This window comes from Xenopus tropicalis, chromosome 2, assembly GCF_000004195.4.
Source record: "Xenopus tropicalis strain Nigerian chromosome 2, UCB_Xtro_10.0, whole genome shotgun sequence".
NCBI classification, from domain to species: Eukaryota; Metazoa; Chordata; class Amphibia; order Anura; family Pipidae; genus Xenopus; species Xenopus tropicalis.
Window position 1 is genome coordinate 15,112,908 of NC_030678.2, and position 18,848 is coordinate 15,131,755.

An 18,848-nucleotide genomic window follows, 5' to 3' on the forward strand; every position below is an offset into this window, starting at 1 on the left:
TTGCTGGTCTTTATTATTATTTATACAGGTAAAGGGGCTTTCTTTTACTTTTTCAGCCAAAAGCTACTGTAACAAAGTGATGCAGTGTAGATTCAGATGCAGTTTGCATTATTGGCTATAGTAGTGCTGCCTTTTTTTTTTTTTTTTTAGTTCTCCTGACTCACTATTACGTTGCAGTAGGTCCTAATGTAATCTATAAAGGAGCTGATTTGGTTCCAAATCACTTAAATCCTAATAGCATTTAAAGTGTAAGTAAACCTTTTTCTAAAGAGCCCCAGAATAATATACCTTTCTCCCTGCAGAGAGATGTATTTTGTTTCTCTCTTACAAGCAGCTGAACTACAGCTCTTATACAGACTTCCTTATCCAGCGTGAAGCTTTGCCCCCTTATGCTTTCTCCCTCCCTCTCTCTGACTATGAAGACCTCAAAGAGGTGCCTACTGGACATGCTCACTGCCTCTGCTCCAAGTCAGTAAAAGAGCTGTAGTTGAACTGGCTGTAATAGAGAAACTAAATAAATCTGGATGCAGGGAGAAATGTTATTCCGGGGGCTGTAGAGAGTCATTTTAGAAATGTAAAAAAAGGTTTCATTATTCTTTAATAAGGTACTTTGAGCCATAGGTTATTAACCACAGAGTTGCATGGTTCTGTGTAGCCTTCTGAAGCTGTATCCCGCAAAGTCTGTGGGGAAAAACAGCAATCAATCATGTTGACAGCCATCTTGGCATCTATATCCATCTGAACATTTGTAAATTCATGAAAGCGAATATTCTTGCTTTATACATACACATAGAACTGCCTGGTATGTAAACATCTGAAACATTCATAGACATGTCCAGCACCACAGTTTGGGAATCACTGGGCACAGCTTCAAACTCAATCAGAACCAACAGCTGTTGCAGATTAGCTGCTTCATATCCATTTATTCCTCAGCGATGGTGCAATTTAGTTTGGGATCAATTTATTGTACTGTTTACAGATGTCTATGTATCCTACTGTGGAGGCTAGGAGCTTTACAGTGCCTATGAATGCAAAAGTAGAGAGACTGTAGCAAACCCCCCTACATTATTACCTTTTATTATGTGCTATGCCTTAATTCCTCTCGTGCTCAACTGCCCCCAAAAGGTATCATATGCTCCTGGGCAGGGAGTGTGTAAATTGGATAGGTGCAAACCTTCAGCCATTGGAAAACCAGAGATGACTGTAGGTAAAGCCCCCATAATGAGAGGAAATTAGAGGCATTTCTTTGGGGGTAATAAAGAAATCTGTGGATGATTTGTCACAGTTTCAGTGCATTTGCTTTGGTTATTAAACTGTGCTACCAGAGCTAGCATATTCACTAGCATACATTGTATGTTGCCATTGTGTCCAAACAATAGTGTTTGCTATTTATTGTTTGCAGTTAATTGTTCCAAGTAAAGGGGTTATTTAGTGTGGCCCAGGCCTGTGTAAAATTACATTGAGGTTTGGCATGATCATCTATAGGTAACTGGCAGTGTTGTGACAACGAGTGTAACCAGAGCTATCAGGGAAGGGTTACATATGTAAATGGAGAAAGATATTGCTATTTCAGTTACCATAGGGGAAGAAACCAGTTCCCTTCCCATTCAACTACAAGCCTGATACATTTGAAATCATCAAAATTCTGTGTATAACAGGAACAGTCTGCAGACTCAGTGTTACTGTAACTGTTTTCTCATACATATAAGCAATGTTTCATCTTAATACAACTTATAGTACAGCAAGCCAGATAGTTCTATGTCACTAATCATCATTTTCTTTAACTGGAGACTGCAAGTATCTGTATATGTTATTTGGCTTTTGTTGTATAATGTGGGTCTTATTGCCTGGGCTTGTATTGTTTCTATATATCATGGTTGATGACCTGTTCTGTAATAAAGGCATTTTATTTGCACAGGCAGCGGAGTGCTTCAGCAATAGTTGTTTGAATAGAGCAGATCCAGTGGCACCATGACCCTGAAGGAGGCACGCCATATAACTAAAGGGGTAGTTTACCTTTTAAGTTACTTTTTGGTATAATGTAGAATATCCTGTTCTTAACGTTTCAGTTTGTCCACATTTTATATAATTATGTGCCGCTTTCTGCCTCTTTCAAGTTTTCAAAAGCTGCCAAAAATCCATTACCCTGTAAGGCTGCATTTTGTTGGTGTTACTCTTTATTACTCATCTTTCTCTTCCTCTGCTCTCCCTATTCATTTTTGTCATTCAAACCACCGCCTGGTTGCTAGGGTAAATGGAACCCTAGTAGACAGTTTCTGAAATACCAGAACTGGAGAGCTGCCGAACAAAAAAATATGCCCCAGTGATGCAAAAATATTCCAATGCTGCACAGGTTATGTAAGTCAGGGCCGCCGCTCCCTATAAGCAGAGTACTCAGTCTGCATAGGGCACCAACTCCCAGGGGGGCACCATCCCAGCTGCTCCAAAAAAAAAACCAAAACATTTTTATATATTATAACAGTGATCCCCAACCATTGGTTCCGGGGCAACATGTTGCTCACCAACCCCTTGGGTTTTGCTCTCAGTGCCCCCAAACCAGGTAGTTATTTTTGAATTCCTGACTTGGGGAAGTTTTGGTTGAATAAAAACAAGATTTACTGCCAAATAAAGCCCCCTATAAGCTGATAGTGTGCATAGAGGCCCCTAATAGCCAATCTTAGCCCTTATTTGGCTCCTCCATGAACTTTTATGGTGCTTGTGTTGCTCCCCAAGTCTTTTTACAGTTTATTGAGGCTCACGAGTAAGAAAGGTTGGGGACCTCTGTATTACAACATACCCCCCAACACTGTCCCGCCGGTTTTTATAGCGCATCCCGCTGTCCCGGATAGTTCAATCAATCTATGGGGGCAATTGGGGGCACTGTGTGTGGAGCCCCTATAGTAGGTGTTTTTTTTATTATTTTATTTTTACTTCCGTAATATTTGGGGGAGGGGGCACAAAAGTAAATTTCTGCTTAGGGCACCCATTTGGCCAGCAGCGGCCCTGATGTAAGTAGAAGAAACCTTGCACTGTTTTATAATATCGGGTGCACAATGTGTAATTAGATCAGATAAATTTAATACAAGACACACAACTTAGTGATAAGACATTAAACATACAAGCCGGTCTATAGTGTAGCAGATTTTAATATATGAGTAAAACACTAACAATATTAAATTGTTATATAATCCAATATAGGTATAGCATGTAGCCAAATAGGTTAAATTTAGTCCTTCAATTGAACCCATTTGTCTATAAAGAGTTTTACGTTTATTTGTTCATAACACATATCTGAGTGAGATTGTTACTCTAACTTGCATAATGTGCAATAATCTTGGGACAGGAACTGTGGGCAACCAGGAAAAATATATGTTGGAACTTCTACAGAAATTATGAGCTGAGGTGGTGGGGGAGGGGCAAGTCGAGAAACCAACACGAAAGACGTGTTTTTTTTTATATATTATTATTATTCTGTAACAGACGTACAAGGTGCGAACAGAGGAAAGCCGGATTTTAAAGAGAAAAACCGCAGCTTTCTCGCTGCTTCCGACGGTGTGGGGCGGGGTTACGCGGCTAGCCACGCCCACTGGGCGGTACCGTGTAGTCTCGCGTGATGAGATGAGTGACATCAGGGTTAGTCTGTAAGGCTGAGGGCTGTACGGGGCTGTAGGGCTGGGAGGCTGCCGGTGACAGTTCCGCTGGAGCTGGAGGGAGCTGGTGGGAGCGTTCCGGGGCTGTGTCAGCCAATATGAACGCTATGTAGGGAAAAGAACAGCAATTCTAACAACTGCCGTCCCTCCCGAAGTGTGCGGCTCACTGACAGAAGGGGCCCGATATAATCCAGGTAAGTGCAGCACCACTGTCCCTCCTCTCCCCATTGATGGCGGCCCTGGAGACTCACACCGTGGGGAAGGCTCTGGGTACAGCTGGGGAACGTCTCCTGTCACAATGGCTGACCTTCATTAGTCCCCTTGCTAGAAATGATAATATTACTATTAAAGGGCATGGCAACCCCAAAATGGATTCTTTGTGTAATGACAGCAGTGTTGGTATAACCCTTTCTGTCCTTTGCTTCAGGCCTGTTAATCAGCTGGCTTCTGCTACATTGTTCCAGCAGTTCTTCAAGTCTGTTAATCAGCTGGCTTCTGCTACATTGTTTCAGCAGTTCTTCAGGTCTGTTAATCAGCTGGCTTCTGCTACATTGTTTCAGCAGTTCTTTAGGTCTGTTAATCGGCTGGCTTCTGCTACATTGTTTCAGCGGTGCTTCAGGTCTGTTAATCAGCTGGCTTCTGCTACATTGTTTCAGCAGTTCTTCAGGTCTGTTAATCGGCTGGCTTCTGCTACATTGTTTCAGCAGTTCTTCAGGTCTGTTAATCAGCTGGCTTCTGCTACATTGTTTCAGCAGTTCTTCAGGTCTGTTAATCAGCTGGCTTCTGCTACATTGTTTCAGCAGTTCTTCAGGTCTGTTAATCAGCTGGCTTCTGCTACATTGTTTCAGCAGTTCTTCAGGTCTGTTAATCGGCTGGCTTCTGCTACATTGTTTCAGCGGTGCTTCAGGTCTGTTAATCAGCTGGCTTCTGCTACATTGTTTCAGCAGTTCTTCAGGTCTGTTAATCGGCTGGCTTCTGCTACATTGTTTCAACAGCTCTTCAGGTCTGTTAATCAGCTGGCTTCTGCTACATTGTTTCAGCAGCTCTTCAGGCCTGTTAATCAGCTGGCTTCTGCTACATTGTTTCAGCAGCTCTTCAGGCCTGTTAATCAGCTGGCTTCTGCTACATTGTTTCAGCAGTGCTTCAGGTCTGTTAATCAGCTGGCTTTGGTACATTGTTTCAGCAGCTCTTCAGGTCTGTTAATCAGCTGGCTTCTGGTACATTGTTTCAGCAGCTCTTCAGGTCTGTTAATCAGCTGGCTTCTGCTACATTGTTTCAACAGCTCTTCAGGTCTGTTAATCAGCTGGCTTCTGCTACATTGTTTCAGCAGTGCTTCAGGTCTGTTAATCAGCTGGCTTCTGCTACATTGTTTCAGCAGTTCTTCAGGTCTGTTAATCAGCTGGCTTCTGCTACATTGTTTCAGCAGTTCTTCAGGTCTGTTAATCAGCTGGCTTCTGGTACATTGTTTCAGCAGTTCTTCAGGTCTGTTAATCAGCTGGCTTCTGCTACATTGTTTCAGGGGTAGGAGACAGATATAGACAGAAAGGCCTCCCCTCTACCATCAGGGGGCCCTTGGGGGCTGGAGTTATAGACATATTATTATTATAATACCCCGCAGCGCTGTACAATAAGTGGGTTACATACATTGGACATACAGAGTAACATATAAAGCAATCAATAACCGACACAAGAGGTGAAGAGAGCCCTGCCCAAATATATTCACACTATACACCACAGATGTCCAGTCTGCACCTCTCTGGCTGTTTTGGAAATGTCTGTACTAGTAACGAGTGTTGGGGGTTGTCGTCCTGTGATTTGTGTAAATTCCCCTCTGATTGGGAGTCCAGGTTTCCTGCAGTGCCATGGGGCCCCCTGTATCTCTGCTCTCCATTCTGTTAGCAAGCATTGCCAGCAAGACGTTGGGTGGGCATCCAGCACTAATATACTCTTTTTATGTGGGAAGCTGGTAAAGTGCAAGCTGCAAGTTTTAAATATTGTGCGGCACTTGCACCCCCATTTTGCATGCAAACAGTCAGATCAACCTCAGTGCACAGAAACTAATATACACCAAGCTTTATGTATAACCTTTATCTCAAAGATTCCCAAACTGTGCTCCCTCTCTCTCTTGGGGGTGCTTAAATGGGGTGCAGCCTAACAGCAACATTGTGATCAGGACTGGAGTAACTATTTGCTATTGTGTGTATTTCCCAAAGGCCGGTTAACCCGAGACTGGGGGTAAAGGCTTGTTTCCTGCTTAAAGGAGAACTAAAGCCTAACTAAAGAAGTAGGGCGGAAATGTTGTACATTATGGTTTGGGTTTCTGTACCAGCCCAAGGTGACCACAGCCCTTTAGCAGGGAAGATCTCTGCATCCAAAGATGCCCCAGTAGCCCCCCATGTTCTTTTCCGCTGCTTCCCTGCACATGCTCTGTGCTGCTGTCCGTTGCTGAGCTTAGGGACCGACTCACAATATACTGTATATATAGAGTATAAATGTAAGGTACTGAACTATGGAACCATAGGTGGGTGACTGCTAAAATGTAGTCTTTATTATCTTTATCATTGATATGGAGTAAAGGTGTCCCTTACTGGGAGCTGGACTTCTGTAGGGGACCTCAAAAGCCTTTCAGTAGTACAGGTATCGGACCCCTTATCCGGAAACCCGTTATCCAGAAAGCTCCGAATTACGGAATGCCCGTCTCCCATAGACTCCATTTTAATCAAATAATTCAGAATTTTAAAACTGATTTCCTTTTTCTATGTAGAAATAAAACAGAACCTTGAAATTGATTCCAACTAAGATATAATTACCCCTTATTGGGGGCAGAACTGTCCTATTGGGTTTATTTAATGGTTAAATGATTCCCTTTTCTCTGTAATAATAAAACAGTACCTGTACTTGATCCCAACTAAGATATAATTACCCCTTATTGGGGGCAGAACAGTCCTATTGGGTTTATTTAATGGTTAAATGATTCCCTTTTCTCTGTAATAATAAAACAGTACCTGTACTTGATCCCAACTAAGATATAATTACCCCTTATTGGGGGCAGAACAGCCCTATTGGGTTTATTTAATGGTTAAATGATTCCCTTTTCTCTGTAATAATAAAACAGTACCTGTACTTGATCCCAACTAAGATATAATTACCCCTTATTGGGGCAGAACAGCCCTATTGGGTTTATTTAATGGTTAAATGATTCCCTTTTCTCTGTAATAATAAAACAGTACCTGTACTTGATCCCAACTAAGATATAATTACCCCTTATTGGGACAGAACAGCCCTATTGGGTTTATTTAACGTTTTATTGATTTTTTAGTAGACTTCAGGTATTGAGATCCAAAATACAGAAAGACCCCTTATCCGGAATACCCTTGGTCCCGAGCATTCTGGATAATGGGTCCTATACCTGTAATATATATATATTTATATATTTATATCATACTAAAAGGTAACTCAGGAGCTGTACTCCTTTAAGGCTTGACATAGAACAATATTCACTTTTTCTCAGGAGACCCTGATTAAGCCTGGCAGTTAGTTACAGTTTAGAATTAATTATGCACCAAGAGTCAAAACCTGCAGTGCCGGGAATAGAAAGGGACACACAAATACTGCTGTCAATAGCAATTACTGTTACACGTTACAGTTATTTATTTATTTTTTTAAAAAGGGGTTATGTAGAGAAACCTGTTTTTCCATTCATCATATTTTCCTGTTAAGTTCCAGGAAATAGAAAAGTCTTGAGACTGCCACTGCCATTATTTACTGTTCGAGCATTTTTTTTCCTATTTATCATTCCCATCTGTCATTCAAACTCGGCTAGTTGGTACGGTAAATTACCCTAGCAACCAGACACTTCAGGGGAGCTGCAGAAAAATGATTAGTCACTTAGGGCAGAGCCGTTTAACATTTGGCTTGTAGTGGGCTGATTATTTCTCATACTGCTTGTTTAAGGTTTAGATTACTTTAAAATGATGATGAAATACCAAGACTGTGGAGTCAGCACAGTGTGGCCTATAATAATCTATTTAAGGGCCACGTCCGGCCCACAGGCCTACTGTTTAGGTCAGTAGCAAATTATCTACTAATGCATCTTCTTGTGCTTGAAGACCCTTTGCTTCCATGGTGGGCCATGCCATCCATGCACAGATTCGGTGGATAGCATGGGGGCTTTAAGTCCCAGAATCCATCACTTTAATATTAAACAAGGAAGGGAGGGCTTGAATGACTCTGCCAGCCTAAGGTGGCCGGGGTACATGTATATTTCCTTTTGGTAGGTCAGTGTTTATTTAACTTTTTTATATAAGGCCAACTGAATGCTTATGTCAAATAGGAAAATTACTTTGCCTTTAATAAATGGTACTATTGTTTTTATTATAGAGAGAATATATGATTGAACATTTTTTTTTGTTACAATCACACTGTGTGGCTGGAACTAGCATTGCTGTATTTCTGAGCATTCTGCATGGTGAGTTTCCAAATAATAGATCCCATGTCTGTTGCACAGGCTTATGCACAAAAAAATGTAATTTAAGCCTTTAGTTGCCCTTTACATCATAGCTGACAGCCCTAATAAAAAATGTGTCCTTTTGGGCAGGCGTCTGTCTGCTTTAGGTTTTGTATCTGCTCATTTATGGCGCTGCCAGACAGTTGCATATGTGATTGTTATGTGATAGATCTGTTCAGCAAGCAGCTCCCTGGGGATATTGGGGGATGTGTATATCTGTGCTGTTATTTATCCCTCTTTCTCTGAATGAATATCTTGGTTTTATATTCTCCATGATGGAAAGTGCCCGATTCCACTCCTTGTCATTGCTTTTTTAAATGTGCCTACAGCTCAAACAACGCAAATAAAAAATAGTCTTTTCCTGTATTAACTTCCCTGGTACAGTGAGTCCAGCACTAAAACATAGAAATGGGACTGGATATCTACAGTATATGTAAAACTGGTAATGCTACTGGATAACAAAGTTAATCATTAAATATTAAAGGGGAACTAACCACCCCAAAACAAATTACAGGTATGGGATCTGTTATTCAGAATGCTCAGGACCTGGGGTTTTCTGGATATGGGATCTTTTTGTAGTTTGGATCTCTATACTTTGTCTACTAAAAATCATTAAAACATTAAATAAACCCAATAGGATTGTTTTGCATCCATTAAGGATTAATTATATCATAGTTGGGATCAAGTACAAAGTGCTGTTTTATTTTTACAGAGAAGAAGGAAGTAATTTCTGAAAATTGGAATTATTTGTTTAAAATGGAGTTTATGGGAAATGGCCTTCCTGTAATTTGGAACTTTCTAGATAACAGGTTTCCAGATAACAGGTCCTATACCTGTAATATAAAGTTGATGAGTGCTTTACAGAGCACTTTTGCAATTTACATTATTAATTTTTATCTGTAGTTTACCCTGCTGTTCTATTTGACTGGACAGCCAATAGGAAATTCTCAGTTCTGATGCTCAGTTGACAATGAGCAGTAGAACTGAGCAGAAAAGCATCTGAAGACACTTCTCTGCTCAGTAACTAAATCTTTTGACAACTGGTTGGCTGAACAGAATGCAGGGGATGCTGCAATTCATTTAATTGGCTGTTTAGTTCCCTTTTTACAGTTTAGTTTGTGATATCACAAGCTATATAATTTAAGTAATAAAATTACCTTTTGTTGAGCAGGTGAGGAGAGGCTTCTATGTAGGCTTAAAAGCAGCCTCAACTATTCTCCTTGCACTCCTCAGCTAGATATGTGGCCCTTCACCTGCGACTGTAGCAGTGATGGCAATCTAAAGGCAATGGGGCAGAGCTGTATACAGAATTCCTTTCCTAGCCCTACACTTTTAAAAAAAACATTACATGTCAAAGCCTGATATCATAAATATTAAGTAACAAATTAATGATGTTTACAGTTACATATCTGACTTCTCATATTTCAGTGTATTATTGTTGTGTGCTATAAAATTAAAAATTGGTTTACTGTAAACTCAGTGATTCAGCTTGAGATCTTAGGACAGGAGATCTTGTCTGTAAAAGAGCAGGCCGGAGAGGAAAGCAATGTAAAATATTTAGTTGTGTATCAGGAATGGTCTTGTAGAGTCATGGTGAGAAGGTATTTAAGGGATGGGCTTAGGATATTCCCCGTAGCTTATTGTGATATTTGAGACTATATTGCAGTGCTTTTGATCAGTGGCGTAGCGTGGGCTTTCGTCGCCTGGGGCCGACCGGAAATTTGCCGCCCCTCTATTTAGTTATTCTTAAAAAAAATAGACAAAATAAAAAAAGCAGCATTAAATTTTTTTTTTTTTTTTGATTGAATTTGAAATGCGGTGCGCATGTCATAATTGTCAAAAGTGGATTCAGCTGTGCGTCCGTGGCTGCCCATGGTGGCAGGGCCGCCATCAGAAATCACGGGGCCCCTCCCATCAGTACAGGACACACAGACATAAAAAGTATTAGGGTCACCCTACCACAGTGCCCCCTAACACTATGCTGGCCAGGCCCCCCTAACGCTATTCTGGCCACGGTCCCCCCATACAACTGCCCCATAGACAGTACCCCCATACACAGTGCCCCCAATTGCCCCATACACAGTGCCCCCCACACACATTGCCTCCAATTGCCCATAGAAAGTGCCCCAATTTCCCCATAGACAGTGCCTCCAATTGCCCCATACACAGTGTCCCCATAGACAGCCCCCTCCACACAGTGCCCCCAATTGCTCTTAGACAGTGCCCCAATAGGAAGTGCCCCCATACACAGTGCCCCAATTTCCCCATACACAGTTCCCCCATAGACAGTACCCCCCAAAGACCTTGCCCCCCCCACAGAAAGTGCCCCCATACACAGTGCCCCAATTGCCCCATACACAGTTCCCCCAATAGAAAGTGCCCCCATACACAGTGCCCCCATAAACAGTGCCCCCAATTGCCCCATACAAAGTGCCCCCAGTAGGAAGTGCCCCCATACACAGTGCCCCAATTGCCCCATACACAGTGTCCCCATAGACAATACCCCCCAAAGACCTTGCCCCCCAATAGAAAGTGTCCTCATACACAGAGCCCCAATTGCCCCATACACAGTGCCCCCAATAGGAAGTGCCCCCATACACAATACCCCACAAAGACCTGGCCCCCCCCATGGAAAGTGCCCCAATTTCCCCATAGACAGTAGCCCCCACACAGTGCCCCCAATTTCCCCCATAGTACATACCCCCAACAGACCATCGGCGGCGGCTCCTTCTCTCTTACAGGCAACAGGCGCTTCTATAAGGTTGCGCCTTGTCGCTGACGTGTGACGTCATACGCACGGGCGCAACCTTATAAAAGCGCCTGTTGCCTGTAAGAGAGAAGGAGCCGCCGCCGCCCCTTCTGATACGCCGCCCGGGGCCATGGCCCCCTCGGCACCCCCCTCGCTACGCCACTGCTTTTGATAACTGTCCAGCTAGCTTTCCTTGGAGTGCCTGTAGCGGTGGGGCAGGGAATGTATCTTTAAAGGAAAACTATACCCCAAACAATGTAGGTCTATATAAAAATATATTGCATAAATAGCTCATATGTAAAACCCTAAATCTAAATAAACTAGTTTCATAAAAAGATATTATATATTTAGTAGTATGTGTTATTGGGTAATCCTGGATAGAAAATTTCCATTTTAAGAATTAAGGGCCGCCCCCTGGGATCATAGGAGTCACAGTGCACACAAACAAGCCAAGGCACACATACATGCTAGGCCCCATCAGCTAAATGGCGGCTCAAGGGAAAGAATGTAAAAGGGCAATATTTACCAATATATATATATTCCAGTTTGGCGAGAATCTTTAATAGGTCACTTAACATAATATAAACTGTTGGTTAAGAATTCATTCTGGGGGTATAGTTTTCCTTTAAGACCAGTTATAGGGATTTTATGGAAAATGCTCTCCTATATTTATTATCCATTATTTCTATAGAGCTGACATGTTGAGCAGATCTTTATAGACGTAATACATCGCTTACATCTGTTCCTACCCCAATGGAGCTTAGTCTACTGTCCCTATCACTTACACATTATGGTCCCGTTTATTAGGAGCCAAATAACCAGCCTGTATGTTTTTGAAACATGGGAGGGAACTGGAGTACATGGAGGAGGCATTATCAAAGCACATGCGGAACAAACTCCTGTCACCTAGGGGCAGATTTACTAATCCACGAATCCAAATCCTGAAAGGGAAAAAAATCGTATTTGAAACAAAAATTTTGTGACTTTTTCGTTGCCGTTGCGATTTTTCGTATTTGTCGCGACTTTTTCGTCGCCGTCGCGACTTTATCGTATTTTGCGTGACTAATTTGTCGACTTTTTCGGATTGAGCGATAGTAAAAGGCAGAAAATCCAGTCCGATTTTTTCGCGACGGCGACGAAAAAGTCGTGGGACATACGAAAAAGTTGCGACGGCGACGAAAAAGTCGCAAAAATACCGATCATTACGAAAAAACGCATTCGGACCGTTCGTGGATTAGTAAATCTCCCCCTTAGTGTTGTGGCTGGAACGGAACTTAAGACCCAGGGGCATAACTACAGAGGAAGCAGACCCTGCAGTTGTAGAAGTATAGACTGCCCAGTAAGCAATTTTCAGTATATCTTGGTAGAATAGGTCAACTTACCAATGTTTTGGGGCCGAATAACATCTAGTTATGACACATGTGAGGGTTTGACAGAGTTGACCATCTAAATTTTTTTTTCTTGAGACTGCTCTTCCCACAATGCTTTTCATACTTCTCAGATCTGGTAATCACAGAACATGCAAGGCATTGTGGGAACTGGAGTCTTTGCCGAAGAACTGTCTGCTGATTTAATGTTTCATTGGTACAAGTAAAGAGGAAAGAGACTGGCAGTAATTGCCTTTATTTGTATTTACATAACTAACCCTAAATCTGTAATGAATGTATATCAGGGGGCTCAAACTCAATTTACCTGGGGGCCGCAGGAGGCAAAGTCAGGATGAGGCTGGGCCGCATAAGGGATTTCACAAAAAATTGGCTTTCAAGGGATAATGCAAGGCACGGCGGGCGGGAGCTGCTGATTGAGGAAATGACGTTATGACATCATAACAGTTATTATGCCCGCCGTGCCTTGCATTATCCCTTGAATCGCAATAAAAATTGCGATCCATTCATTGCTTTTGAGAAGGCGTTGGTGCGGGCCACAAAATACTGTACCGAGGGCCGCGAGTTTGAGACCCCTGATGTATATTGAAAAGTTTGTTAGGCCATAAACCATTTTTTTCCTTTCATTCTTTGTGGTGGACTTTAGTAAGTAGCTATTATTTCACACCTCCCTTCCTGTGGTGGCCGAACAAAGAAATTTCAAAAGTATTAGGTTTTTCTTGTTTGTTTATAATAAAGCCATGAAACTATAAAAGATATTACATCTCACTTCCCTTGTAAGGACAGGACTTACTGTGTTCAGAGATACATGCAAGATAAACCCTACTTATATCTACAGTCTATAAATGAATTTACTCTTGATACCTTCAGCTGCATACAGGAAACAATTATGTCAATCCGGATAGAATTTCTAATGAAAGATTACTTTATTGTAAGCAACTTTCCAATAAACATTCAGTACAAACTTGCGGTGGTTTTCAAGTTCTGTATAAATATAACTGCTATTGGAAACAGAACCTGTCGTTTTCTGTTCTCTGCCCTGGTGATTCTGACTCTTGAACCAATGTAGCAGATCTATGATCCAAATACTGTGTATGCAGGAACCCTTCCCAATGTCCCTGACCTGCACCTGATTCTAAGCAACTAGCTTATTACCCACACCTGACCTTAACCCACGAGCCTATGTAATTATTGACCCTATCTGACCCCCCCTCTTCAGGAAGGGGCGGCGGCACAGATGCATCATGTAATGGATGCATGATACAATTCAGCCAGAACCGACTTGACCCACTGGTTTCGGGCCAGCTCCCACATCACTAGTCCTTTTCATAGTTACATAGTTACATAGGGTTGAAAAAAGACCAGTGTCCATCAAGTTCAACCCATCCAAGTAAACCCAGCACACCCAACCCACACCTACCAATCTATACACTCACATACATAAACTATAAATACAACCACTAGTACTAACTGTAGATATTAGTATGACAATAGCCTTGGATATTCTGATTGATCAAGAACTCATCCAGGCCCCTCTTAAAGGCATTAACAGAGTCTGCCATTACCACATCACTAGGAAGGGCATTCCCCAACCTCACTGCCCTCACCGTGAGGAACCCCCTACGCTGCTTCAAATGGAAGCTCCGTTCCTCTAATCTAAAGGGGTGACCTCTGGTGCGTTGATTGTTTTTATGGGAAAAAGAACATCCCCCATCTGCCTATAATCCCCTCTAATGTACTTGTACAGAGTAATCATGTCCCCTCGCAAGCGCCTCTTTCCCAGAGAAAACAACCTCAACAGTCTCACCTCATAGCTTAAATCTTCCATCCCCTTTACCAGTTTAGTTGCACGTCTCTGCACTTTCTCCAGCTCATTAATATCCCTCTTAAAGGAACAGTAACACCAAAAAAATGAAAGTGTATAAAAGTAACTAAAATATAATGTGCTGCTGCCCTGCACTGGTAAAAGTTGTGTGTTTACTTCAGAAAGACTACTATAATTTATATAAATAAGCTGTTGTAATGTAGCAATGTAGCCATGGAGGCAGCCATTCAAAGGAGAAAAGGCACAGGCACATAGCAGATAACAGATAAAACACTATTGTATTCTACAGAGCTTATCTGTTATCTGCTATGTAACCTGTGCCTTTTCTCCTTTTTTCCAGCTTGAATGGCTGCCCCCGTGGCTACACAGCAGGTTATTATATAAATTATAGTAGTGTTACTGTAGCAAACACACCAGTTTTACCAGTGCAGGGCAACAGTGCATTATATTTTCATTACTTGAAAGCTCTTTCATTTTTTGGTGTTACTGTTCCTTTAAGGACTGGAGCCCAAAACTGCCCCACATACTCAAGGTGAGGCCTTACCAGGGACCTATAAAGGGGTAAAATTATGTTCTCATCCCTTGAGTCAATGCCCTTTTTTATACAAGACAGCACTTTATTTGCTTTAGTAGCCACAGAATGACACTGCCTGGAATTAGACAACTTGTTATCAACAAAAACCCCTAGATCCTTCTCCATTAAGGAAACCCCCAACACACTACCATTCAGTAGATAGTTTGCGTTTATATTATTCCTACCAAAGTGCATAACTTTGCACTTATCAACATTGAACCTCATTTTCCATTTTGCTGCCGAGTTATCTAATTTTGTCAAATCGCTCTGCAAAGCGGCAGCATCCTGCATGGAACTTATAGTTTTGCACAATTTAGTGTCATCAGCAAAAATAGAAACAGTACTCTCTATGCCCCCCTCCAGGTCATTAATAAACAAGTTAAAAAGCAAAGGCCCAAGGACTGACCCCTGCGGTACTCCACTAACCACACTGGCCCAATTAGAAAATGTTCCATTTACCACCACTCTTTGTACTCTATCCTTCAGCCAGTTCTCTATCCAATTACAAATATTATGTTCTAGGCCAATATTCCTTAATTTGATCATTAACCTTCTGTGAAGTACTGTATCAAACGCTTTAGCAAAGTCCAAGTAGATGACATCAACTGCCATTCCAGCATCAAGGTTCCTGCTCACCTCCTCATAAAAGGCGACTAAATTAGTCTGGCAAGATCTGTTACGCATAAAACCATGCTGGCACAAACTAATAGTATTGTGAACTGCAATGTATTCAAGTACCCTATCCCTTATTACCCCTTCCAAAAGTTTTCATACTACTGATGTCAGACTAACAGGCCTATAGTTTTCAGGCTGAGAACGGGATCCCTTTTTAAATAATGGCACCACATTAGCAATCCGCCAGTCTCTCGGCACCATGCCAGACCTCAATAATATCTAAGTTTTATGTTCTGCTCTAGCTGAAGTCTGTATAGTGGCTTGAGATGCCCTGGTTGACCCAAAGATAACATAAGCTGAAATGCTATTAAGCACTTTTGTGTCCCTATGACCTGACCATGTCAGTTTGTATATGAAATACGCAGAATATTTAGCAATATCTGACTAAAGTGGCTGTAAAATGTTAATTATTCTGATTTATTCTTTTATTTCACAAGTAACATTGAGTAATACTTTGCCCTAACCCTTTCTCTCTTGCAGGGTTTATCATCCAACCACGTGCAGTCATCATGGCTTTCAGTAAAGGATATCGGATCTTTCACAAACTGGATCCAACCCCATTCAGCGTTATTGTGGAGGCCAGAAACAGAGAGGAGTGTCTTTTGTTTGAATCTGGAGCAGTTGCCGTTCTGTGTAAGTTAATGTTTCCTATCAAAGCCCAGTAGTGCCATTACCTATTTCTTGGGCTTCATAGAACGTAGGGTTTGCTGTTATATTTATCCGCATACTCTCAGTGTGTGTATAATATACCTTCTCTGCTTAAATGCCTTTGTCAGTGGGATCTGTCGGCCATATTTATGTTGATTGTTTCTGCAGAGGCAATCTGTATGGCAGTTTCCATTCATACCTAAGGGTAGTGTCAAACTGGTGACTTATTGCCCAAAGATTGGTGCATTGTTCATGTGCCCTGCAGGCTGCATAGGAGTTCACTTGTGTGAGAATTGTAATGTATTTGCATTTGGTTTGCAAGGGAAATGTCTGGTCCCGTGGCTGGTTGGTGATTCTGGATATCTTTTTGTGTGTAAATGTTTCATTATGAATATATTATATTATAGATTAAAGTTTGAGTAGCATCTTTTTGTATTTATTTTATACACACTTATTACAGATGTTTTTTTATGGCCCCTCACTAATCCATCAAAACCCCCATATCTGTTTTATTTGAATTATTGCATGTTTAAAGTACCCATAACAGCAACAAATTAAAGTAATTTTACCTTTTACCCTGCACCGACAAGATTTTTTACTTCTTAGTAGCAAAGGGGGGACAGTCATTCAAGTTGAATAGGGCAGAAAAGCAATGCTTTTTAAAATATATATATATATATTTTTGCTTTGTATATAGGTTTGCCACCTCTGCCAGCCTGTGCATAGGATTTGCCCAGTGCTTTTATTGTTATGAGAATTTCTGATGTCAGGTAATGCTTGGCAGGTAATCATGGGTTGGGCATAACTGGTCGAAATAGTACAAATATGTTACAATAAGTACACATTATAGAGGTTTATAATTTACATTTTCTGGCCCAGCATGCTCTCTGAGGCAGGGATCCAGAGTATAAAGAGCTTAAGGTTGAGTGGCTACTGCAGAATCAGTTGTGTGCAGTAGGGATGCAGGGAATCCACTGTTTTAGGATTTGGCCAAACCCCAAATACTTTGTGAAAGATTCAGGCGTATACCGAACCACTTGATTTGAAGCATTCGGATTCGGTTCAGCCAGAGGCATGGATTCAGCCTAATCCAAATGCTGCTGAAAAATTCAGAATCTTGCCCGAATCCCAAACAGAATCCTGGATTCTGTGCATTCCTAGTGCACAGCCTATACTTAAAGGAACAGTGATAAATAAAAGTGTTTAGGGTAATAAAAATATAATGTCCTGCTGCCTTGCACTGATAAAAGTTGCATGTTCGCTTCAGAAAGGCTACTATATTTTATATAAATAAGCGGCTGTGCAGCCATTTAGGCGATGATGATTGCCAGTGTGTGTTGCTTTGGTTGCACAGGTTACATAGCAGATAACAGATAAGCTCTGTGAAATACAATGGTCTTTTAGAGAGTTTATATGTTATCTGCTCTGTACTCTGTGCCATTTAGCCCTTTTTAATTTAAATAGCTACCCCCATGGCTACATAGCAGCTTATGTATATAATAGTCTTTCTGAAGCAAACACTGACCTTTTACCAGTGCAGGGCAACAGTTCATTATATTTTAATTAGTTTGATACACTTTCATCTTTTGTTATTACTCTTCCTTTAACGTCACTGGAACTCATTTGCGACCACTGGGCAGTTTGCTCCAGTGCAGTTAACCATAACAACCAATAAGCAGTTAGTTTTGATCTCCCTACTGCAAATTAGAAACTGAAAGAACATGTTTAAGTGGTTTCTATAGGTTACTGCAATAGGACTGCCCAGTGTTCATTAATGAGCCCTGATACGTTCATTCCGTGCCCATATCTTACATGGCTGATGATCAGACTCTGCTTATTCAGAAGGAAGTTCCAGTTGATAGGATTATAAATGTCACTGCTGCCAATTATTGTTGTTGCTTTACCAAGGTCACATCTCTCAGAATGTAACCGTGACCCTCTTCCAGTTTGTCTCATTTGACATGATGGATCCTTGTGAAGGTCACGCATCTGATTTAGATAAAAAATGGCCCCTTGCTAGTCAGAGAAAGAAAATGTGAAATGGCTTATGTATAGCTATTTAATCTAAATATTTCTCTCCCAAATTGAGATGAGCTAAATTATATGCAAACATATCTGCGCTTATTGCAAATATTAATGGCACCCCATTGTGTTCTTCTCTGTCTCTTTTATCTTACGGCAGCTATACACTGCCGACTCAGCTTCTCTGTGTCGGCAACTAATTGGCCTGCCTATGGGGTGTGCCGACCAATATCTGATTTAACCTGTAACATAATGACAGTTAACTTAAGGGCTCTGGCATACGGGGAGATTAGTCGCCCGCGACAAATCTCCCTTGTCACGGGTGACTAATCTCCCCAAACTACCATCCCACCGGCGAACATGTAAGTCGCCGGTGGGATGGCACACGCTGCGCAGGCGATTTCGGCAAATCACCGAAGTTGCCTCGTGAGGCATTTGCTAATTTGCTAATAAAGAGTTAATCTCAAGCTGCAGGCATACCTTCAGTTGTCTCAATAGTGCCCTTAAGTCTCCCCATATTTCTCCTGTTCAGATGATCAGAAGCCTCATGGGGAAAAAAAAAATGCTGAGCTCTGTAAAGAAAATTCCCATAATGCCTCACTCATGCACCAAGACACCTGTACATGGGCAGTGTGCAAGACTATGAGGAATTTCCTGCTGATTGGCTCAGATCACACATTCTTGAGGGAGGAGGGAGCAGGAGAGGGAAGAGAGGAGAGAGTTGAGCAGACTCTGGCACAGGAATTCCAGAGACAAGGAAGGAGACAAGAGATCATGTTTCTTTTGATAGAGGACTCAGTGCAGCATTTCTGT

The 18,848-nt window shown here is 41.6% G+C and overlaps 1 protein-coding gene across 8 annotated transcripts in view; it reads left to right on the top strand.

The window, feature by feature from the left end:
* Window positions 1-3,623: 3,623 nt before the first annotated feature.
* The window catches only part of synj1 (synaptojanin 1), a 59,117-nt gene continuing 43,892 nt past the window's right edge, over window positions 3,624-18,848 (top strand). For 3 of the 8 annotated variants that reach the window (XM_018091404.2, XM_018091407.2, XM_018091405.2), the window contains exons 1-2: window positions 8,049-8,118; window positions 15,846-15,998. In XM_018091404.2, coding sequence (XP_017946893.1) covers window positions 15,875-15,998 — 124 coding nt within the window. In that variant the 5' untranslated portion in view covers window positions 8,049-8,118; window positions 15,846-15,874. Of the gene's footprint in view, window positions 3,845-8,046; window positions 8,119-15,845; window positions 15,999-18,848 lie in introns of those variants that run through there. The other 5 variants (XM_031896570.1, XM_031896571.1, XM_018091409.2 and 2 more) reach the window with 3 other exon arrangements.